The following is a 20,971-nucleotide window of genomic DNA, read 5'->3' on the forward strand; positions in this document are numbered from 1 at the left end:
ACGAGAAGAATAAGAAAAACGCTAGGAAAACAAAATATGAGATGCTCAAAGGAAAAAGAGAGAAAACACAGCAGGTTCACACAGCTCCCGTCCTCGTCATCCGCGGCGATGGCAGCGTCGGAGATACGACCGAACGGGGCAAAAAAACCTCGGTCGGCTGGTGGGGCCGGAAAGCGTTAGCCCGGTTGTGTCGGGGCCGGTTTCGGCACCGGAGGGGTCCACTTTTGACTGCATGTAAAGAGCATCGCGGGAGTTCATAAGAGCCAAGGAGAGGGTGAGGTCGATGAAAATAGGAGAGAAACAAGGCGGAGCGGAGCTAAAACTTGTTGCGACTGGCAACGAGACGGCGATATTCTGCATATGGTATGTCATCGCGTCGGGATCTTACGGCTGTGAGATGAAGAGTGCTTGACTCCCTAAAAATGAGAAAGATAGAAATAATGGAGACAGTTAACAACCTCAACTTTGAGAAGGTCGTGATGAAGCTGTTGGTGAATGGTGATGCCGCAGGAAATCAGCAGTCGCGTCGCGTTGGCCATCAAGGTACCCATATGCTCTCAGTGATAATTAGTTACGCACTGTGTAAGATTACTGTGCTTATCTTTCCAGTCAGCGCATCATCGCCATGATCGCAACTTTCCATCTGCCCCCCACCGTGTCTCTCCAGCTCCCTTCTCCTCCTCATCAAGTTAGTGCCCCCTGAAGCCTTCATTTGCGGTCTCTGTTTGCGCGCCATGCGACGAGCTCCTCTTCCGAGAATTTCCGTCTATTCTACCCACCGCAATCTCTCACGATCCTGCCCCGCCCTATCTGCCAAACCCGCTGCCAGCGACCCCTCGAATCCTATCTCAGATACCTCTCCGAAATCCAATGAAGAAAAAGAACTCGGCCCCCTGACACGTCGCCTTCAAGAGGCAACCGAAGAGGCTCTTTTGGAGGGAGGGCGAGCCGGCCGTCGCGCTGTGCTCGAAGATGCCGGTTTCTCCGAAGAACTCAAAGCCAAACTGCTGAACAAACTGGCCGATGCCAAATTCCAAGGAGAATACTCAGCCGCCGCCTCGGTTCTTGCCCACTCGAAAATACCCGATTCCGCCGGCCTAGGTACGAGATCCATCGCCGCAGCGCAGCCCTGGACAGGCACCGAATCGACCGAAGATGCTGTGTTACGAATGCTCAACGACGCCCACAAGCCATTGGCCCCCGGGCTTCGAGGTAAAAACAAAATTGTCCCCGAGCCAGTTGACATGCGATTTAAAACAAGATCAAATGTCAGCGCTGGGCAAAGAGCAGCCGAGGCGAGGGACAAGGCTTCCTTGTACACCTCTCTCTCAGGGGACAAACAAAAGGATGTTGGGTTGAGCGATGAAGAAAGAGAAGCTATGAAACGGGAATTCAGGGAGCGCTTTACTCCCGGGGCACGAGCCATGCCCAACACCATCACCGGGCTTGCGGCTTTGGCTAATGAGCGCATCGAAAACGCCATTGCCAGAGGGCAGTTCAAACATATCCCGAGAGGCAAGGGAGTCGAAAGAGACGCGAGGGCGGATAATCCGTTTATCGATACGACAGAATACATAATGAACAAGATGATCAAACGACAAGACCTTGTGCCGCCGTGGATAGAAAAGCAACAAGAGTTGCTAAAGACGGCTGCAAATTTCAGGTTGACAATACGGACTAATTGGAAAAGGCACATGGCGCGCATGATATCTGCCAAGGGAGGCAGTTTGGAGGAGAAGTTGAGACGGGCGAGGGAGTACGCAAGAGCAGAAGAGGTGCACAACCCAAGGAGAAAGAGAAAGGTGGAAGAGATGAGTGTGTCGACGAACTCGACGGATGATCCGGTGATGGTGAAGATGAGGCAGCAGGCTGCTTCGAATGCCACACCGGTGACTGAGGGAGTAAAAGAATCGACGGAGGAAAACATGCCCGTCGGCCGGCCATTTCGAGATCCGGCTTGGGAAGCAGCCGAGAGGTCATACATGGAGCTCGCCATCACCAACCTAAACACTATTACCAGGTCATACAACTTGATGGCGCCGGAGCTCGCCAAGAAGCCGTATTTCTCGCTGGAAAGAGAACTCAGCAGCTGTTTCGCGGATGTGGCGCCGCAGGTGGCGGAGGAAATCAAGGCGAGGGCAACAGCGCCGGCAAAGTCAATGGTCGATTATAACTTTCTTGGTAGCGGAAAGCCACTACAGAGAGGGGGGCTTAGGGGGACCTTTGGAATGGGCGAACAGAGCCGGGTGTGGGAGCGTAATGAACCGAGGTATGGGTTCAAGGAGTTTTGGAAAGATTTGTTCAAGAAGGACAAGTAGTCTGCTAGATTGGCAACAAAAAGTAACCCATCCCATACAAGTCGCCGTGACGATAGGGAGGAAAGTGAAACTTGGCCAGAAAGGGTTAGGGTTCTAAGCTGGGAGCGAATGTTTTAGGATCTCGGCAGGCATTTCCGCACGACACAACGTCATCTTCCCCATGCATCGATCCACCACTTTTACACCATCACAAACCCACGACGCGACACAGCGACACAGGCACAACCGGTGGCTTTTGAATATCGCGACCTTGTATCACTACGAAATGTTATAGTTACCTGAAGTGCCATGCGCTCCTCGTCGCCATGAATTCCCGCTCGCCCTCCTCCTCGGGGCTGCTCCCCCTGCCGTTTCCCGGCACCCCGTCCTCCTCATGGCGCTTTTACCGTGCCCGGCTGTCTGCATTCATGCGCGATCCCAATACCTCGGTTTTGGTGGCATTTTGGTTGTTTGGTTTGTGACCACAAGTCCCTGCTGTTGCGGTGTTCTTGTCTGACCATTTCTCGGTGTAACTGCATGCAGGCCTAGTCAACAACATCCTCTACGTTCTCCTGCTGACCGCAGCCCAAGACCTCGTCGGCCCGTCCATCCCCAAAGCTCTCGTCCTGCTGGCAGATGTGATGCCCTCCTTTCTGACAAAACTCGTCGCGCCGTATTTCATCCACCTCGTGCCGTACTCGATCCGCATATTGGTGTTTGTGGCGTTATCATCGGGGGGCATGCTACTGGTGGCACTCACTCCGAACACACAGTCTGTCGGGGTCAAAATGGTCGGCGTGATAATAGCCAGTATCAGCTCCGGCGGAGGAGAACTCAGTTTCCTGGGGTTGACGCACTATTACGGCGTTAACAGCCTTGCGGCGTGGGGAAGCGGGACGGGAGCGGCGGGTTTGGTCGGGGCAGGGTTGTACGTCCTGATGACTGACTGGCTGGGTATGTCTGTCAAAAACAGCTTGCTAGTCAGCGCGCTGATGCCCGGGGTCATGCTGTTGTCTTTTTTTGTCATCCTTCCTAGAGAGAGGATAAAGCAGCAGACTGGAACAACAGGATATGAACCACTCCCCGGTCTCGACAGAGATGACTCGCCAGAAAGTGAACGCGAAATCGATGCCTCTGCTGCATCAGCAGCCCTTCTCTCTGAACCCGGCCCGTCATCCGTCACAGCCTACCACAACAACCACCCCGGCGACAAATCCGCCTCATTCTGGGTCAATCTCCGCCGCGCCAAGTCACTCTTCTGGCCTTACATGCTTCCACTGCTGCTCGTCTACGTAGCAGAGTACACCATCAACCAAGGCGTCGCACCCACCCTCCTTTTCCCGCTTGAGCAATCTCCCTTTAACGAGTACCGCTCTTTCTACCCCTTTTACGGCTTCTTGTATCAGCTAGGCGTGTTCATCTCCCGCTCTTCGACGCCGTGGTTCAGGATACACCACCTCTACTTCCCGTCGCTCCTTCAAGTCGGAAATCTGGTGTTGCTTACGCTGCATGCATTGCTCAACTTTATCCCGTCTGTCTACCTGGTGTTTGTCGTCATCTTTTGGGAGGGGCTGTTGGGAGGGGCGGTGTATGTGAATACGTTTGCCGAGATTATGGACAACGTCCCTGTAGAGGACAGAGAGTTCAGTCTGGGTGCCACGTCGGTCAGCGACAGTGGGGGCATATGCATCGCCGGGTTTATTGGTATGGCGATGGAGGTGTGGCTTTGCGACTGGCAGGTGCAGCGGGGGAGGGATTATTGCCGGAGGGTAGAGGTGAGCTGAGGCTGTTGGAGCTCAACGACATGTGCTGCCATGTAAGAACGATTTGGGTCAAAAGTTGAATACATTTGCTACTCGCAGCTAGATGGACAAGAAGCCTTGGCAGGTTTGCCCTTTGACTGGATATCCAGCGTTATACTGATATCATGGCGCGGTTGCATCCGCCGAGGACCCTGAAAGATGATACTCATTACTTCGATGCCTGATTTAGGATCTGAGAGGCTGGAGGTGGCGGCCTCGGAGCTTTCCATTGGTGTCCTTCTATCGGAGCGGGTTTATTCCGAAGCGGGTGTAGTGAATCAGTTGCTGGACATGGTTGGCGTTTCGCCATATGCCCGGGTTCGGAGTTTTGATCTCACTGACGAGAGTTTCGAGCGTGATCAAACCACCCACGCTGACGGGTGTGCATCTGTAGGATTTTGCACAAAACAGCCTCTGTGTAAATCCAGCAGTCAACAGCTCTGGGCATGGATTACGGAATGTGGCTGTTGATAAGAGAAACCATGCTGAGTTGAGAGCTATTGCGTGGGCTTCGTTGAATGTAAACACTCTTACAGATAGCAGATAATGGGTACGGAGGAGTAACAGCAGGGCTTTCGCTGTGGCACGGAGCGGGAAGGAAGGATCGATGCCGCGGTCTTTCCTTGGGTCGCTGCATCAGACTTGGGATGATGCAATGGAAAGAGTGAACTTTGACCGCTCACCTCACATCAAGGTAGCTCCAAACTTGAGCTCGAAACAGGCGACACAAACGCGCTCGCTGCTCAAGACGCCCACATCGCGGCTATCGACAATCGGCTATCCGCCCATCATGGCGAAGCAGTCTTTTTTTGGGGATTGGTCCTGGCGGTAAAGTCCGCGGTCGAACTTGGTGGAGATCGGTGAGCAGGCATCGCCGTTTTCCTTCAGTCCAAAACACATGGATCATCAAACAGTGAATTATTATTCGTAGCCTTTTGATAATTTTGCTGATGGGATGCCAAGGTCCCCAAAGCCCGCCCCCTGCCAAAACAGTTGCCTGCGGATTTCCTAGCGCTACATCAGCAACTGCCTGCATGGTAGTGCTGACAAGCAACCTCGTCTCGAGACTTGGCTTCTCGCCGTCGGGCACCTATTGGCGGACCTGTGTTTAAGCATGTGGGACTGGGCTGAGCTTGTCAGACCCCTTCATGAACCTCACCCGTCGATCTCCAAGAGGCTGAGCCACGGGAGCCCGATGCTGGCCTCAACTCAAGTTCCCGCTGGGGAGGATTCATCAGACAGGCAAGGATAGGAGTGTGTGTGTTTGTGCTGGCATACACAGATACATATATACCGGACATCATGGCGCTTCCAGCTGGGGATTGCTTTGGATCTGTATCTCCACCGCCTCACCATACACGACTGCCTTGAGAACTCTTGACTTGTCACTCTCATCATTTTCCTCCTTTTTTCTTTTTTTTCCTTGCTGTCTTCCCTCTTTGCCCACCATGGGTCAGTTTCAGAGCGCCGAGGTGTGCACAACACCGGCATGCATCCAGGCCGCTTCGCACATTCTTGAAAACCTGGCACCCAACTGGAAAGACATGGATCCCTGCACCGACTTTGATAAGAGTGAGTATAAGCCAACCTGAATACCGACGTGTGTACGACTGACATCAAGCAGTGGTCTGCCACGGGTTCAACCAGTTGCACGACTCGGACAAGGAATTCAACGGCGTGTCTCTCCAGAACGCGCATAAGAACAGACTCTTGCGAGAAATCCTGTCGAAACCTTACGACCAAGCGACAAAGGTGCAGCCCTACGTGCTAAGCCGCCGTGACAATGTCGACGAACACAACTTTGACATGGTCCACCGAACATACACTGCATGCATGGACTCGGACGCCATCAAAAAGGCTGGTGTCAAACCACTGCTGGACACCCTCGTCAAATTCAACGAGTACTGGCCGATTGAGATGGACTTTGCCGACGACCTGTTTGATGAAGAAGACGACAAGGCAGGCCTCCTGGCGGTTGCCACTGCTTTGGCCAAACTCAACATCCGCACCTGGAATGCATCGCCTGATAACAAGGATGACTTCCTCGGCAACTGCTTCCCAGATCCCACCGACCCGGTATGATGCCTTGATCATTTGCACACCAGTACTTATCTAACTTGATTGATGTAGAAAACGCAACGCTTTACGCTCTACTATCCCGACCTCTCATTCAAAAGCCAGGGCCACGAGTACGCTGATCCAAAGGAAACGGCCAAACTCGAAAAGAAAATTTCTGGAGCTTTCCGTACTGTGTTCCCAGTCGATCTCGATGATAAGACAGCGGCAAGACTTGCCAAGGACATTGTAGCCTTTGAGATCGCTATGTTGGGGTCCGTGAGTCCCACGGCAGCGGCCAATTCCAGCGCTGTCGCAGGACTACATTCAAGAGCCGACCCTACACAGGATCCCCAGGTGGAACTTAAACAGGCAAGTGACTCGCAAGCATGCTTACCGTTGTTGTTTCTGACTCTTTCCAGACGGTCTTGTCCATGTCGCAACTGGCGTCTTTGGCACCAATGCTCGGTCTTGACGCTTTTGTTCAAGCACTGGTTCCGGAGGGGCACACCCCTGAGACGGTCGTTGTCAGCATTCCTTACATGTGGCCCCGGATTGAGAAAGTCGTCAAGCAGCAGCGCAAAGTTGTTGTGCAATCATGGCTTCTCTGGAAGATCATCATGGAACTGGGCTCCAAGGTCGAGTCCCATGAACTCAAAGATCTGGAGCTCGGTGGAGAGGCAGCGTCCAATGAGTACCCCACATGCGTCGATCATGTCGATTCTGCCCTCAGGTGGCTTCTGGGTCACTACTTTGTCAAGGCTGCCTACTCGGATTCAACGCGATCTACCGCGACAAAGCTGGCTGTGAATATTCGTGAGGAGATGAAGGTGCACGTGGACAAGCTATCTTGGATGGGCGAGGAGACAAGGAAGCGGACCATCAAGAAGTTGGACAACATGAAGATCAATATTGGTTACCCAGAGCACAGCCCAGACTCGAGATCCCCCGATGACCTGGCCGCTTACTACAGCGGTTTGAACATCACGGATTCCTTTTTCGACAACGCAATCGAGGGCATGCGGTACCAGGTAGTCACTGACTCACGTTTCCTGTCGGAGCCGACGTCGCAGTCTAGGTGGTCGGCGTCCTACACGCACGTGACCAATGCCGCTTACAACGGTCTCACCAACAGCTTCTTCATCCCTGCCGGTATATCACTGGCCCCCCTTTTTCACGTTGACCTCCCTGAGTGGGCGTTGTATGGAGCCTTGGGATCCATCATTGGTCACGAGATCACCCACAGCCTCGACAGCGGCGGGCGGAAAAAGGACGAGAACGCCCTGGAGACGAACTGGTGGGATGAGAAGTCGCTCGCGGAATACGCCAAACGGGAAAGGTGCTTCGTGGACCAGTACAGCATGTATGAGCTGGTCGGCCCCGACGGCAAGAAGTACCCCGGCAACGGAAACGTGACCGTGGGCGAGAACATCTCGGATGCCGGCGGCCTCGCGGTGGCCTATGACGCCTGGGTCAAGGAGCGCAAGTCCATGCCCGATGTGTGGGACCAGGGACTCCCTGGTCTGGGCGATTTCACCCACGAGCAACTCTTCTTTATCATGTTCGGAAACGTTTGGTGCGATTCCAGAAGCCCACAGGAAAGGGTAGACATGTTGCTGAAAGGTAAGGAGCATGCCCCCGACGTGCACAGGCTCATGGGCGGCGCGGCCAACTCTCGCGCCTTTAGGGAGGCCTTCAAGTGTCCTGTCAAGGAGCCGGAATGCGAGTTGTTTTAGACGGCCGGTGTTGCGTCGGTCATTTCTTTTGTACACAAGGGGGGTTGGATACGGCGCAGTTTTAGGATTGGCTTTCTCTTGTTTGGGTACCGGTAGAGGTTTGCTAGGCTGGTCAGTAGGTGGTCGATAGGTCTTCCATGGTAATTAGATGTCAGCATTAGGATAAATCGCAGCCGGTAGCCGCTCTGAATACCTATAAAGTAATTTCAATGCTCTATGGACTCGGCTTCCATTCTGTGTCATCACCCGTAATGATTTGATCTCATCGATCGGTATCAGTGAACGAAAACACGTCCGAGTTTGTGGATGGCGCAACTGTGGGCAGACTGAGTACCACCACCCGGATCCGAGTTTCCCCGGCTCCGGCAACCTTTATACCGGCTCTGTATTACCTTCTCTCGCTACCACATTTCAGCTCTGACATTCAGTTGGAGCGGGTGTCTTGCCACTTGCGTGCATTTTGTTCAATTTCCGATCTTGCACTCTTCACAAATGGCACTTGCAGCTGGATTGGAGGGTGGCCAGGCACAATTTATCCATCCGGGGGAGAGGGAGTGTGGTTAATATCCCATCCCTAAATTGCCTGCATCATGTGAGCTGGACGCAAACCAACCTGCATCATTCAGCACTCCAGCACACCTTGAAAACGTCACACGGCCCGATGAGAGGAAGTGGCACAAAAGTATTGCTTCATAAAATCTTATTCAAAATAGGTATATATACATTATCTTCATAATCGTATCATGTACATGACTTCATCCCCTACCCAAGCTCAAAAGCTCAGATCTCATCACCACCGCCGCAAGGCCCGGAGTGGGTGTGCACACCGTGGCCATGGACGCCGAGGGAGCGCTTCATGGCCTTGGCGCGGTCGCCAGCCCACCGTCTCTCGTTCAGGTTGACGGCGGGGAAGCCCTTCCAGCTGGTGGCATACTTGGCGACCGAATGGGCAATGGCCTGGGTGTTGATGAGGAAGGCCTTCCAGTTGAGGTTGTCAACAGTGTCGCCGACCTTGTGGTAGTTGATGTCGTACGCGACACCAGCCTCACCGCCGAAGAGCTTCTGCTCGGCCTCGGTCTTGGGGACCTCAGCACCGGTGAAGAGACCGCCGGAGGGGATGCCGTTCTGGATGAAGCCGGCGTAGTCGGAGCGGCCCGAGAACTCGGTGGGGACCGAGGGGGAGCGCTTGGACTTGTAGAAGTCCTCAAAGTCCTTCTCGATGACGTCGGATCCGGGGGGACCGGTGAGGTTGTAGGCGGATCCATCACCATCGTAGATGCCGAGGATGTAGTTGGGGGAGGCGATCATGTCGAAGTTGAGGTAGGCACGGATCTTGGCCAACTCGGTCTCGGAGCTGTTGATCGACTTGACGTAGAAGTAGGAGCCGAGGAGACCGAACTCCTCAGCGCCGAAGAAGGCGAAGCGGACGGCGTTCTTGACGCTGAAGTTGCTGAGGTACTTGGCAACGTTCAGGATACCAATGGTACCGGAACCATCGTCGTTGATGCCGGGGCCGGCAGAGACGGAATCGGAGTGACCACCAACGACGAGGACGTTGTCGTGATCACCGCCCTTGGTCTCGGCGATGACGTTGTAGTTGACACGCTGCTCAACGGTGGCATCGACGTCGAGGGAAGCCTCGACGGGGCCAGCAGAGAGAGCCTCGAGGATGGGGGCGGCGTCCTCCTGGCTGATACCCACAACAGGGGCGTAGTCCTGGAAGGGGGAGCCGAGGGTGCCAGCAAGAGAGCCAGCAACGTTGTTGTAGATGACGATGCCGGCGGCACCGGCAGCCTTGGCGCTCAGCGACTTCTCAGCGAAGGAGCAAGTGCCACGGGACACAAAGGCGATCTTGCCGGCAACCTCGGCGGGGTAGTCGGTGGGAGTGCAGCCAAGGTTGGGAACGGCAACGAGGTTGGCGGTAACCTCACCGCCGGGGGTGTAGGTCATGATGGCGGCGGGGATATCGGCACCGCCAACAGTGAGGGTGGCGGTACCCTCGGAGAAGATCTCGGTGAAGGGCTGCTTCACGACATCGTAGTAGTTGAGGCGCTTGAGGGTGTTGTAGATATAGTCAACAGTGGCGTTGTGACCGCCGCTACCGAAAGCGCGGTTACCACCGTGAGCCTTGGCAAACGACTGGAGCTTGTTGGCGTCGTTGAGAAGGTCACGCTTGTTGACGTAGGACTGGAGCTTGGCCGAGCTGACCAGAGGCTTCTTGGGGGTCTTGTCCTTGCCCTTGCCCTTGCCGTCGCCAGCGCTGACGGAGGCGGAGAGGGCGAGCGCGAAAAGGGAGACGGTGGCAGTCTTCATCTTGAACCAACGGATGGGGACTTGTCGAAGAGGGAAGGGTTGGCGATGGGATGAAGAAGGGGGAGAGACTGGACAGAGGGCGGGGGGTAGCTGGCCATTTTGAGTTCGGACGGGTTGCTCGTCGAGTCGTAGTTCGGTCGAGGTAGCACCGGGTTGATTGTGTGCTTGGTTGGCTTGGATGGTGAGCTGTGATAGTGGTTGGCGATGTGGTGCCGATCTCTTAGTTCTGGAAGCTGGGTCTCTCTCGGCTGGTGTCCCGTTGCGGCAGCTGGAGTCACACTGGGCCGACCAACTGCCTTGTTCAGCAATCGTCCCACATAATGTCGTGCACCACCACTAAGTCGTGAATGGCAGGTCCCAACGGCGCGCCTTGGCTTTGGCTTGGCTTGAAGCTGGGGATTGTGGGGTTGATCTCGTTGGCTTCGGCATTGGCCTATCAGATGGCCCAATAAGTCTCGGATATCAACATTACATATCGACTGGTGATTTTCTCCCGATCCCGAATGTTGCCTCCCACCCAGCCCACTTGTTCTATTTCCTCGGCACGGAACGCCTTCACCCCGCCCGCTGTTATGGAAGGCCGCAATCAACACCCCTGGACCTGCTTGTCCTGGAGTAATGCATTTCGGAGCCAAGTCTGGGCGGGCCAGTCACCTCATTCGTGGCAATAACATCGCAACCTATTATCATTGATCACATGTATTTTTATCCGTCCCGTCTCTCCACAAGCCATCGTCCTAAGTGGCTTTTTTCTGGATTGCTTCTCTCCTGGCACGTTGGCCCATATCGCAGGTCAAAGATAACAAAAGACGAGGTCTGGTTAGGCGTAAAGAGCCTCCTTTGCGCCACACAAGATGGCGTTTTGGTATCCGATTCTGCAAGCAAAATGAGCTCATGGTGGTGCGCCATCTGCATGTTCCTGCATTAGACGTACGTGGTGATCCGGGCTGTTGGCTGATATCAGCGAGCTGAACCGGCCACTTCAGATGACAGCAGCCATCACACATGCCAAGTTGGGGCTGGTATGCATCACACCGTCCGCTGAGACCTTCCAGAATATGACGGTAGCCCTGATCGACAAGAATCAATAGTTTGGCTGGGCCCACGCGCCGTCAGTTCATCCTGCTTCTCTGGGACTCTCGAAGCTGCTCGGCGGGCTGATGTCCATATTAACAACGCACAATGCATTCAAGAGATCGAGCGTCGGATCGGGCCGAGGTCGAGCAAGACAGGTATTGGTGACACTATCATTGGACTCTGTTGCCATTTTGGGTGGTGGGGACAGCTATGAGGCTATGCATGGGGGTATATGTGAGGCTTGAGGTATATTTCATGTGGAGTTCTGGGCTTGGCTCACCCCGTCCGATGTTGCTTTCTTCTGTAAGCCAGGAAAGTTGCCCCGATGGATATATGGCATGACTTTCTTTAGCTTAGACAAGTGCTGTAGGTCTCTAACATATTAACTTGGCGGAAACACATGCTGGGCTTGCTTATTGGGTAAATTTCGCAACTTTTGCCCACAAGTATTCAGGCTTTGATTGCCATAGCTGATGTAATGGTGGAATTTTTTCATGGTTCAAGTTTTACATCACTCGAAGTGGGCTACCTACCTCCACGTGGCTTGCCATTCCGCAGCACCTTGATAGACACATGCGGAACGTGCATGTCAGCCCTACCTCTCGAAACTGGTGACACTCCTAGGAGATACCAGTTATTCGGTATCACACGGTCCGCGGCGGGTGCGACAGTAGCACATCGGAGCTTGGCAATGGCTGCATGAGATCTACAATGTCAGACCTTAATAGGGCTTTCAAGTCTTGACATTTGTACTTGACACGATATATGGGCCCGGAAGACTGTAGAATACGGACACGATTTCGGTTCCGTTTCAGGTTAGAAGAGCTTGTTTTCTCCTCAGGAGTGCGGTGGACTTTTGAGTTTAAACAATCTTTCGGGATCGAGAAGCCCAAAGGTTAATAGGGGTTGTGTACCTTACATCAACACGGCCAGACAAGTCACTGGGAAACGGCATAACGACTGAAGAATAAACACATTTTTGAGCTGGAAATAGTACATAAGGTATGTAGAGATCCATACCACCCAACTTACCCTACTTTATACGCCAGATTCAAATCTGCTGTTTCTGTCTTTGATTCCCTACCCAGGGCCTTATTTCATTGTGAGAACAGAGGTGGCAGACTTCCTCTTCACCCCCCATTGTCTTTGGGCATTCTGACTAACTGCCTCGAAGTTGTTTCCACCGTCAAACGACACATAATAAACCCCTTTCGAGTCTTGCATTGAGTGGAAATGGTCCTGATTTTCCAACGTGAGACTGCTTGAATACCCTGAGGGTTGTGGGGACTGCGGGCATCGCTGCCGTGAAATCTTTCGTGCAACTGCGGCCATCGTTCTCCTTGAGTAGGTCTCAAACATTCCCAGAAAGCTTTGGACAGCCGCTTCAAAAAGTCCCTGGCCGGAATCAACCGCTGGGAAATGACGTTCCTATTCCCATCCTGCGTGCTTTGCCACCATGTAAGCTTGGCCATGCAGTCCAAAGGCGAGTGTGCCGGCCCCACCACACACCGATGAGTATCATTCATACCTATCCATGCATCCCAAGGCCCAGATCGCGAGGTTCGCTGTCAGTTGCCCTTCCCCCATGTAGTCTAAGGGATAGATCGATAGGTAGGTGCTCAGCACACCTCACCCATCTGTGTCTCAAAAGAGCGGGGCATTTGCAGCCATCCAGCATGATGCGGCACAGTGCGGTTGCCCTTGGGGGCGAGTGGGGATTCACGTGCCTCTGCCCTGGTGGTCTTTACAGCAATCGTTTAGATGACAGTCCAGCTCTCATACTTCTGCTTTGTACAGTACAGATTTCTTTTACATCTACCTAGTCTTGCACCAGCACAACATAGCAGCCAAAAATGTCGTCTCCATTTCACTTGGCGCTGCCTCCAACAGCACCCGCAGTGCCTCTTGCCCGTGTGCCGGGTCCAAAGCTGCAACCTTTCACACCTATGGGCCAAGCCAACATAGAATTCATCGAGTTCGTTGGTGCAGGGAACGACCGGGACTACAAAGTCTGGAAGGTCAGCATCGACGGTCATAGCCCATATGCCCTCAAGATGGTGCGCGCAAATTGATCATTCAACGTCCTGATGAGCCTCACACTGACTGTCTGCAGTTCCTGTTCCGTACGTGGGAGACACTGTCCGAAACCAGTGGCAAATATGCTGCTAGCCTTGCAAAGCCCGAGTTTTATGTGGATTACTTAACGCCATTCAGCTGCGAATGCCAGGCGTACGGCAGGTCGAAGCAAGAAGGCCGGGAGGATCTTGCAGTGAAGAGCCACGGACATCTCCTACTGACACGCGAACAGGAAATTGAGGTCACGGAGGCCATGGGAGTGGATGGCGAACAGCTGGATGAGCCTGACAGTTACTTGGAACGGCAAAAAAAATTTGGTGTCAGTCTGAGCAACACAGGAGTCATCCGATCTACGCCATCGTCAAAGATTTTGTTCCCCCAGGGGTCAAGCACTTCACCCAGTCGCAAGTATCACACTTGTGGAGCGACGTGGAAGCGCTTCACAGAATTGGAATTCTCGTCAGGGACCTGTACGTTCGCAACTACATGGATGGGAAGCTGGTGGACTTCAGCCGAGCATGGACGATGTACCATCCCTGCCTCGACATAAACCCCGACACACTTAACTGTTGGGAGTGGAGGATGCTCGAGAGCTATTAGAAGTCATCTCCTCTTGGTTGGAAAACACACCTCTCGATTCGCCGGTCGAGATTCCACCGGTTTTGAAGCGCTGTGCGGCATGGTACGGCGGTGACGGCGAAATTGTGGCCGATCCCAGAAAATACGACTGACAGAAACGGGGGGACAATCTGGACATGGCAAAAGACTTTTTTGAGGAGGATCTTTATGGCCCGGTAAGCGGGGAGGAATCATCCTAGGAGGTATTTATGTGGCGTACATAATGGTAGATTTTAGAAGGTATCATGATATTCTTGATCGAATACCCAAGATGCCTAGTCCAGAAGTGGTTGTGTTTAATATTGGCGCCTGGTGCTTTTTAATGCTGTTCATTTTGTGGACACTGTGCATGATGCAGGACGTTTGCTGGCACAGCTGGCACAGCTGGCCGATTCCAGAACTTCTCATCCAACATGGGATTGCTCTCTATAATCCGGCCTTCGCTCCCATAGTAGAAGCGACCTTCTCTGACACGATTTCTGGCCCCAAATGGACCCAGCGAAGCTTCCAGTTCATGCCCTCAACGATCACCACCGCCATCTCCTAATCCGAGCCATTTCACGTGTTCTCGTAACTGATATCGCTGAGACTACATTCGCACAGATCCTCGATGGACTTCCGACGGCTGAGGTCGGCGATGACTGCTCAGATGGTGAGCTTCCAGATGGCCATCCCTTGCGCGAAAAACATCGCCAACTTTGTCCTGGCGTGCTGGACACGGTACGCCAGTTTCGCGACTCATTCCAGCTCGAAACCTTAGAAATCGACGCAGGACTTCTACACTCCTATCAAACTTCGCTTCCCGGCTCTCGAGCATTTAAGACTCGCCTGGTAGAGCTTGTTGCCATCCTACTACACCAAGCAGGCGTAATGTTCTTCAAGCTCGACACAAGTCTTCACAAACACGATGCCATCACTGAGTGGGCGCCTCCAAAAGACGATGACCTATACTGGCGTTTCTACCCAAAAGGCCCTTTCCCAACACTTTTTAGACATCCTTGGTATGTCGACCATGACCAGTATCCCGACGGTGTAGCCGATATGGTTGGTTACTGGGCTGAGGCAAGAATTTGGGGGGGTGTTGTGCTGTTTGACCGACGCTCCTCTGATGACACACCAGAGGCCGACGAACACGCGATATATCTCCATCCAAACAGGGGTCTCGTGACTTACCGAATTTGCCGTCTCCTCGAGGGCCAGAAGCGTGCCCTTCTCGACTTCCTGACCGCGGACAATCCGGAAGAGTGTCCGCTACCCATCCTTCCAACAGATGAAAATACTCATCGAGTCGATCCGGAGGAACCGCTAGGCTTGACAGGCATCTATCGCAACATTTGGGAGCGCAAAGACCTTCCCATTGATGGGCCGGATAGTAGGAACAGAGCTTCGCAAGACTTTCTGAATTTCCCTACCCGTGCCGATCAACTGGCGGCAAAAAGACGATTACGCTTACGCCGGCAGAGAGAGGCTGAGCTTATGGCTTCATATGACCGTGGAGAAGTTGAGGAAAAGCCAGAAACCTTTGACTGAGGAAAGGATGGATGCCTTCAATAGTGGGAAAGTGGCCACTTCAACTCAAGATACTTCTGAACGATCGCATTCATTTAGATCTATCAGCAGTTCAGGCTCAGTAGTCAGTCGTGCGACGTATTGATCGGATAGGTTCCGCAATTCGCATCAATGGTGGCTTCGAATTACGTCGCCTCAATCCACGACGATCCACGTCATGCATGGGAATGGAGTTTCCCAAGTCAGTGAATGTTCTGCCAAGGCCCCAGTATATGCAGTCAGCCATCCACAGCGAGGTCATAGCCAATGAACCAATCGTGTAGGATATCCGCTTTAACCGCCGCCTCACACTTGCGTGGGGCAGTGTTGGCACCAGATGAGGCTCATCACTGCTGAAGAAATTGGCATGGCTCAGGCTCCATCCAGCTCGTTACGTTCATTCATAAATGGAACCTTAGATGACCACATCATTTCGCCTCCTCGACTCCCTCGATTCAAATCAGTTCGCAGTCATGGCCAATATGTTTGCGGACCCCGAAATAGTCAAGCTCTGGAACGAAGCAGTCGCTGCACACCGCGAAAAAACCAAAGTCGACTTGGAGAGCACGGCCAACAAGGAGAAAACCACCATCTTTGTTTCCTTTTGGAACAGCCTTCGACCAAAGAAGACATCATCACTGGTTTCTACAAAGGGTACCAAGCACCAAGATCACGACGACGACGAAAAGCCCATCAAACCCGAGCAACAGCAAGTCGACGAGTTGATCGACAAACTTACAGCCGAACATGAGCAATTCCAGTCGCTTCGCAATGATGGCGGGAAGATCGACAAGATTCGGCATGGCCTGGGGAAATTTGCCTCGGCCATGGCTGGCGTCGGTCCGGTCCTTGAAAGGCTTGCCGAAGACACGCCAGCAGCGATAGTTGCCGTCGCATTTACACACATCATGACCTCCTTCACCGAGGTGTCAGCCGATCTTGACCTAATACAAAATCTTTTCGTGATAATGAGGTCCTTTGCCGAGAGACTAGGCCTCCTTAAGAGAGTGCCGGAGGAGCAGCGGTTCCGCAACTTGATCCTCAAGACTTTCACCCACATGCTGGAGTTCTGCACCCGAGCCCACATGCGCCTCAAGAAGGACCAGTACCGAGTCAAAGAATGGGCGAAGGCTCTGTTCCGAGGACAAGACAATGAGCTCAAAGAAGCCTATGACCGAGTCGTCACAGCCATTGACGACATGGGTTCCGCCATCGTCGCCCAGACTTTGGCTTCGGTGCTTGACTTTGAGGACAAGACCGAGAGGATGCTGCAGCGGGGCTTCTCCCGGATGGACAGTGGTTTCAGAAGGGTAAACAGCGGTCTATCTGTAGTCTTGAGCAACCAGCGCTACGAGTCGCAGCGCGGACAGAGGCGAGACGAGGAGCAACGCGGTTTCCGAGAAGAGATCCGCCAGCACAATGATAGAATCTTCAACATTCTTGTGGGAAAGAACGCCAAGTCGACTGGCAGCTCCGATGCTAGGAGATACAACTCCCTCGCCATCATCACAAAATCATTATTTACAGGCGCCGAAGAGCTAATCCAGCAGAGATGGGTGAAAATGGAGAGAGAGTTCGTCAAGAATACGTTTGCTTGGTTCAATGATGACTTTGAGAAATTGAAGACCATGGACGGCGGCGTGTGGTACATTGGTGGAGAGTCCGGCATGGGGAAAAGCTTCTTCTCTTTTGCTATCTACTCCCGTCTCGCCCTGGAGTTCGAGAACGACCCGTTCACATCTGTGGCGTCATTCATCTTCGATGAGAACTTTGAAAAACTGGAAAGAGTGGATAATGTGCTTTACTTCTGTTCAGCCCAGATCGCCTCAACGGACAACAGCTATCGCCAGCACATTCAGAGCTTGGTTGACGACGACGAGAAGGGAGAGTGGAAGAAGGATGCCTGGGACAAGTTGTACGGCTCAACATTCGCCAAAACTGCTACAAAAGGCAGGCGGCTTTACCTCGTCTTGGACGGAATCGACCAACTGGAGAACGATCAGCTTAGTCGTCTTTCCCGCTACATCAAACAAGCCGCAGGATTGCGTATCATCTTTGTGATTTCCGGTACCCGGGATTTGAAGAGACGCCTTCCCAGAGTCGACCACACAATCACGCTAGATCAAGCGGTCTTGTCTGGTGACTTCAAACTGCTGACACAGTCCCGTGTCGAGCTGTACCCAGGGCTTGTGGGACTTCGATCCTCCCTCAAACGCAAGCTCTGCTCGGCGATGGAAATGTCTGCTGACTCATTCTTCTACGTCAACTACATGCTTCGGCAACTCAACACCATGAAGATTGCGTCTTTGATAGAAAGCTCGCTCAGGCCAGTTGCGCTTCCCAAGAATACCGATGCTATCTACCATCAACTATTTCAGGAATGTGAGCAATACTACACAAACATCAACGAGAAGAAGGCATTGGGCTATCTTTTTACTTGGCTTGCGTATTCGTACGATCGTGTGAGCCTTGATGCTGCGCAGAAACTTGTCGACTTGGTACTCGTTGCTGTGCTCGGCGACAGGAAGCTTCATTTGGACATCAAGACTGAGATCTTGGGAAGATTAGCAAAGTGAGTTTTAACCCAGACTTTTTACACTGCCAAAGCTAACACGTCTGATGTTCAGAATTCTCTCCTTCTCAGAACCCGAGGATAACACCCTGTACCCTGAAAGTCCTGACGTCGACGATGACAATAATGAAGGTATCCCCCGTTTTTCCAACAGAAAAGAAACCACCGTACCGGAAGTGTTGGTAAGCTTCCAACAGCACTCACTGCGAGACTATTTTATTAGACGTCATGATCCCGCAACGAGCAGTGACTTGCAGCCCACAGAGCACCAGGCGCGCATCATGATGTTCAAACTAACCACAACCATACTCACCACTCCAAAGGCGTCACAAAACCCATCCCTTGTCTCCGTGGCAACGAAATACGCCTTTTATCACCTGGTCGAAGCACAGCCCTTGAGATCACCTGAGGAAGTCAAAGCAGTGGCTGAGGACCTATACGCTCTTCTCGGCTGCGGCGATGGTGCATTGAGAACAATCGAAGGCCAATTCGAGTTTCAGCAAGACTCAGAAGATGTTGAGGACTTTTGCAGCATCTTTGGCTTCACGAGGGATGAAGTTAACGAGGTCCTCGCTGCCCTCTTGGCGATTGGCTCACAAGTGTCTAAACTACCAGCCCAACATCAGTTGTCTGAGAAGGAGTCACACTGGGTCAGTTCCACTTTGAGGAACAGCGACTCAATCTTCATCACAGTTGCTATGGGGCATGTGCGGAACTGGTTGGACAGCGACAAGACTGTTACTTCCAGTAAAGCTTTTGCGGGGTTCCGCTTTGCGCATGTGGCTCTCTGTTCGCTCACGGCACCGGCTCTCCGAAGCCTGATCCAAGGGCCGCAACTAAAGCTGAAAAGAGGAGAGATTGACTCGGGGGTCAACATATGGCCGGATGAAGACTTTGAGGCAGTGGCGACTATCGGCCGTTATCCGCAACCACTTGGTCCACAAGAATACAAACAAATCTCCAAGGCCCTTCACTACGATCTCCGCAACATGGGCGCACAGAGGGCGGCAGAGAAAGGCCTCAAACTGGCCAAAGATTCTCGCGACATCTTCGACCTCCGCTATCGCATCGCTCGTGCCAGGTTCGATGAGTGGGTGTATCCTGAACACGAAAGCAGTGGCCCGGGGGTGACACCGGAAGCTGTTCTGGCCGCTTGGAACCTCTGTCTCAGTGATATCCCGCCTGTTGATCCAAAAGACCAACCTTTTAAGAACATGCTCAACGCAGCCTATCAAATGAAGGCACGCGTAGAAAGCACCCTGGACGCTCACCACCGAGATGCGCTCGCCTCCATGCAGATGGCAGCCACTTTCCAAACCACCGAGTCTTGCACGCGCGTGTTTGAAGAACTCGTCGTGGCCTTCGGTGATAAGAAGCTCTACGCTGAGATTATCCAGCTTCTCAAGGCTCTCTCAGAATGGTCCAACCCTCTCACCATCCGCTGCACAGATGTAACACACCGCCATATCCACCGCGCCGCCATGGCCACCGACGAAAAGTCTTTTGTCCGGAAGCTCTACGTCGAAGCTGCCTCTTCAGATACCCTAGCCGAAGACACGTCAACAGAGGAATCTGACATCCGAATCTGGCTCTCCCTGTTTGACCGCTTCGTCATGAACGAGCCGCGCAAGGCCCAGAACCAGCTGCTCAAGCTTGTCCAGAACCCGCCCAGCAAGATCTCGTTCTTTGCCTCAGAAAGGGCGGCAAGACATCTGGCAGACATCTACCTCGAGGAGTTCCGCATATCCCGCAGCTTGTCCTACAAGTTAGGTGTCCTGACGGACATGGAGAGCACGGTAGTCCAAATGCTCAAAGACAGGCTAGGTCTGGAGTTCAAGCCCAAGCTTTCCAAGACGAGCACCATTGTATTGGCAGTCATGCGCCGCAAGGTTGGGCCGGCGGAGCAGTTCTACAACGATCTCAACGACAGCTTTGAGGCGTGCTGCCAGGCTCTAACTGATGGAACTGAGGTCAATGACGCCCCTAGTTTGAGGCTGCTGGCAAAGGTGCTTTCGGTGTTGGTGCTACCGCCACCAGGCAGAATCGGAGAGAGCCTGTTGAAGGAGGACGCGCAGATTGCGTTGAGCTGCCAGTTTTACTTGCTGCCTTCTGCCGGTGGAGTCAGTACTGAGCGGCCGTCGCAGCAGCAAGTTACGAAAGTCGATAGGGCGCTGTCATCAAAGAGGATAACGTCACCAAAGGGAACAAACTCGTCCAGGAGGATGGACTCGCCGAAGCGGACGGTCTCGCCGGCGAAGGCTACTGTTCCGGTGCAAAAGCCAGAGGGGAAATACGCATTCAACAAGTCTGCGGGCTTGGAGTGCGCCATGTGCAGCAAGATCCTGACCGACTTTTCACAGGGGAAGGTTTACACGTGTGTTTACTGCACCAATGTGGATTTGTGTGAGGAATGCTACCGGGTGAGGGAGAGCCACTACGACACCGCGGGGATTCTCGAGAATGGTGATGTTATCTCGCCCTCGGCAACTGGTGTGAACGGCAAGGCGGGAGTAATTGGAAAGAGGCCAGTGAATGACTATGTCGAGGTCTGTCCTTGGGGCCATATGCTGGTTGAGTCACCTGTGAAGGGGTGGAAGGGTGTGCGTAAGGATGGTGTGTTGGAGTATGGTGAGGAGGAGATCAAATTCAGTGATTGGCTGGAAGGGTTAAAGGGACGGTGGGAGAGGGCCTGGTGGCGGTATTGGAGGGAGGTTGAACAGTGAGCGATACACACGACTCTCAAGGGGTTGACAATGCGGGCTTGTGGGGCCAGCTACTCGTTGAGCCCCTGAACCCCTGAATCTCTAACAATATTGCTTTGGCCAGGATTTGTTGCATGTCAACAGAGCCACTATTTTGACAGTTATGACCCCAATA

General features: G+C 53.1%; 6 protein-coding genes across 6 annotated transcripts; 5 read left to right on the forward strand and 1 right to left on the reverse strand.

Annotated features, from left to right (window-relative positions):
• Positions 1 to 734: 734 nt before the first annotated feature.
• On the forward strand, positions 735 to 2,318 carry QC764_311110 (uncharacterized protein; the record flags this gene model as incomplete). Its single annotated transcript, XM_062946219.1, has 1 exon — positions 735 to 2,318. The coding sequence occupies one exon, from the start codon at positions 735 to 737 to the stop codon at positions 2,316 to 2,318; it is 1,584 nt and encodes a 527-aa protein (XP_062802274.1).
• A 305-nt stretch (positions 2,319 to 2,623) lies between these two features.
• BTN1 (battenin CLN3 protein) lies at positions 2,624 to 4,081 on the forward strand (the record flags this gene model as incomplete). Its single annotated transcript, XM_062946218.1, has 2 exons — positions 2,624 to 2,771; positions 2,841 to 4,081. 2 exons carry the CDS (start codon positions 2,624 to 2,626, stop codon positions 4,079 to 4,081), a joined length of 1,389 nt encoding a protein of 462 aa, XP_062802275.1.
• Positions 4,082 to 5,547: 1,466 nt separating this feature from the next.
• QC764_311090 (uncharacterized protein) lies at positions 5,548 to 7,890 on the forward strand (the record flags this gene model as incomplete). The annotated part of the gene is made up of 4 exons (XM_062946217.1): positions 5,548 to 5,671; positions 5,724 to 6,175; positions 6,230 to 6,526; positions 6,577 to 7,890. The coding sequence occupies 4 exons, from the start codon at positions 5,548 to 5,550 to the stop codon at positions 7,888 to 7,890; spliced, it is 2,187 nt and encodes a 728-aa protein (XP_062802276.1).
• A 780-nt stretch (positions 7,891 to 8,670) lies between these two features.
• LAP2_2 (Leucyl aminopeptidase yscIV) lies at positions 8,671 to 10,203 on the reverse strand (the record flags this gene model as incomplete). Its single annotated transcript, XM_062946216.1, has 1 exon — positions 8,671 to 10,203. The coding sequence occupies one exon, from the start codon at positions 10,201 to 10,203 to the stop codon at positions 8,671 to 8,673; it is 1,533 nt and encodes a 510-aa protein (XP_062802277.1).
• A 2,873-nt stretch (positions 10,204 to 13,076) lies between these two features.
• On the forward strand, positions 13,077 to 15,504 carry QC764_0059050 (uncharacterized protein; the record flags this gene model as incomplete). Its single annotated transcript, XM_062940485.1, has 3 exons — positions 13,077 to 13,337; positions 13,394 to 13,826; positions 14,474 to 15,504. The coding sequence occupies exons 1-3, from the start codon at positions 13,134 to 13,136 to the stop codon at positions 15,502 to 15,504; spliced, it is 1,668 nt and encodes a 555-aa protein (XP_062802278.1). The 5' UTR covers positions 13,077 to 13,133.
• A 437-nt stretch (positions 15,505 to 15,941) lies between these two features.
• QC764_311050 (uncharacterized protein) lies at positions 15,942 to 20,817 on the forward strand (the record flags this gene model as incomplete). Its single annotated transcript, XM_062946215.1, has 2 exons — positions 15,942 to 18,094; positions 18,150 to 20,817. The coding sequence occupies 2 exons, from the start codon at positions 15,942 to 15,944 to the stop codon at positions 20,815 to 20,817; spliced, it is 4,821 nt and encodes a 1,606-aa protein (XP_062802279.1).
• Between the last annotated feature and the right edge of the window lie 154 nt (positions 20,818 to 20,971).

This window comes from Podospora pseudoanserina, chromosome 3, assembly GCF_035222485.1.
Source record: "Podospora pseudoanserina strain CBS 124.78 chromosome 3, whole genome shotgun sequence".
NCBI lineage: Eukaryota > Fungi > Ascomycota > Sordariomycetes > Sordariales > Podosporaceae > Podospora > Podospora pseudoanserina.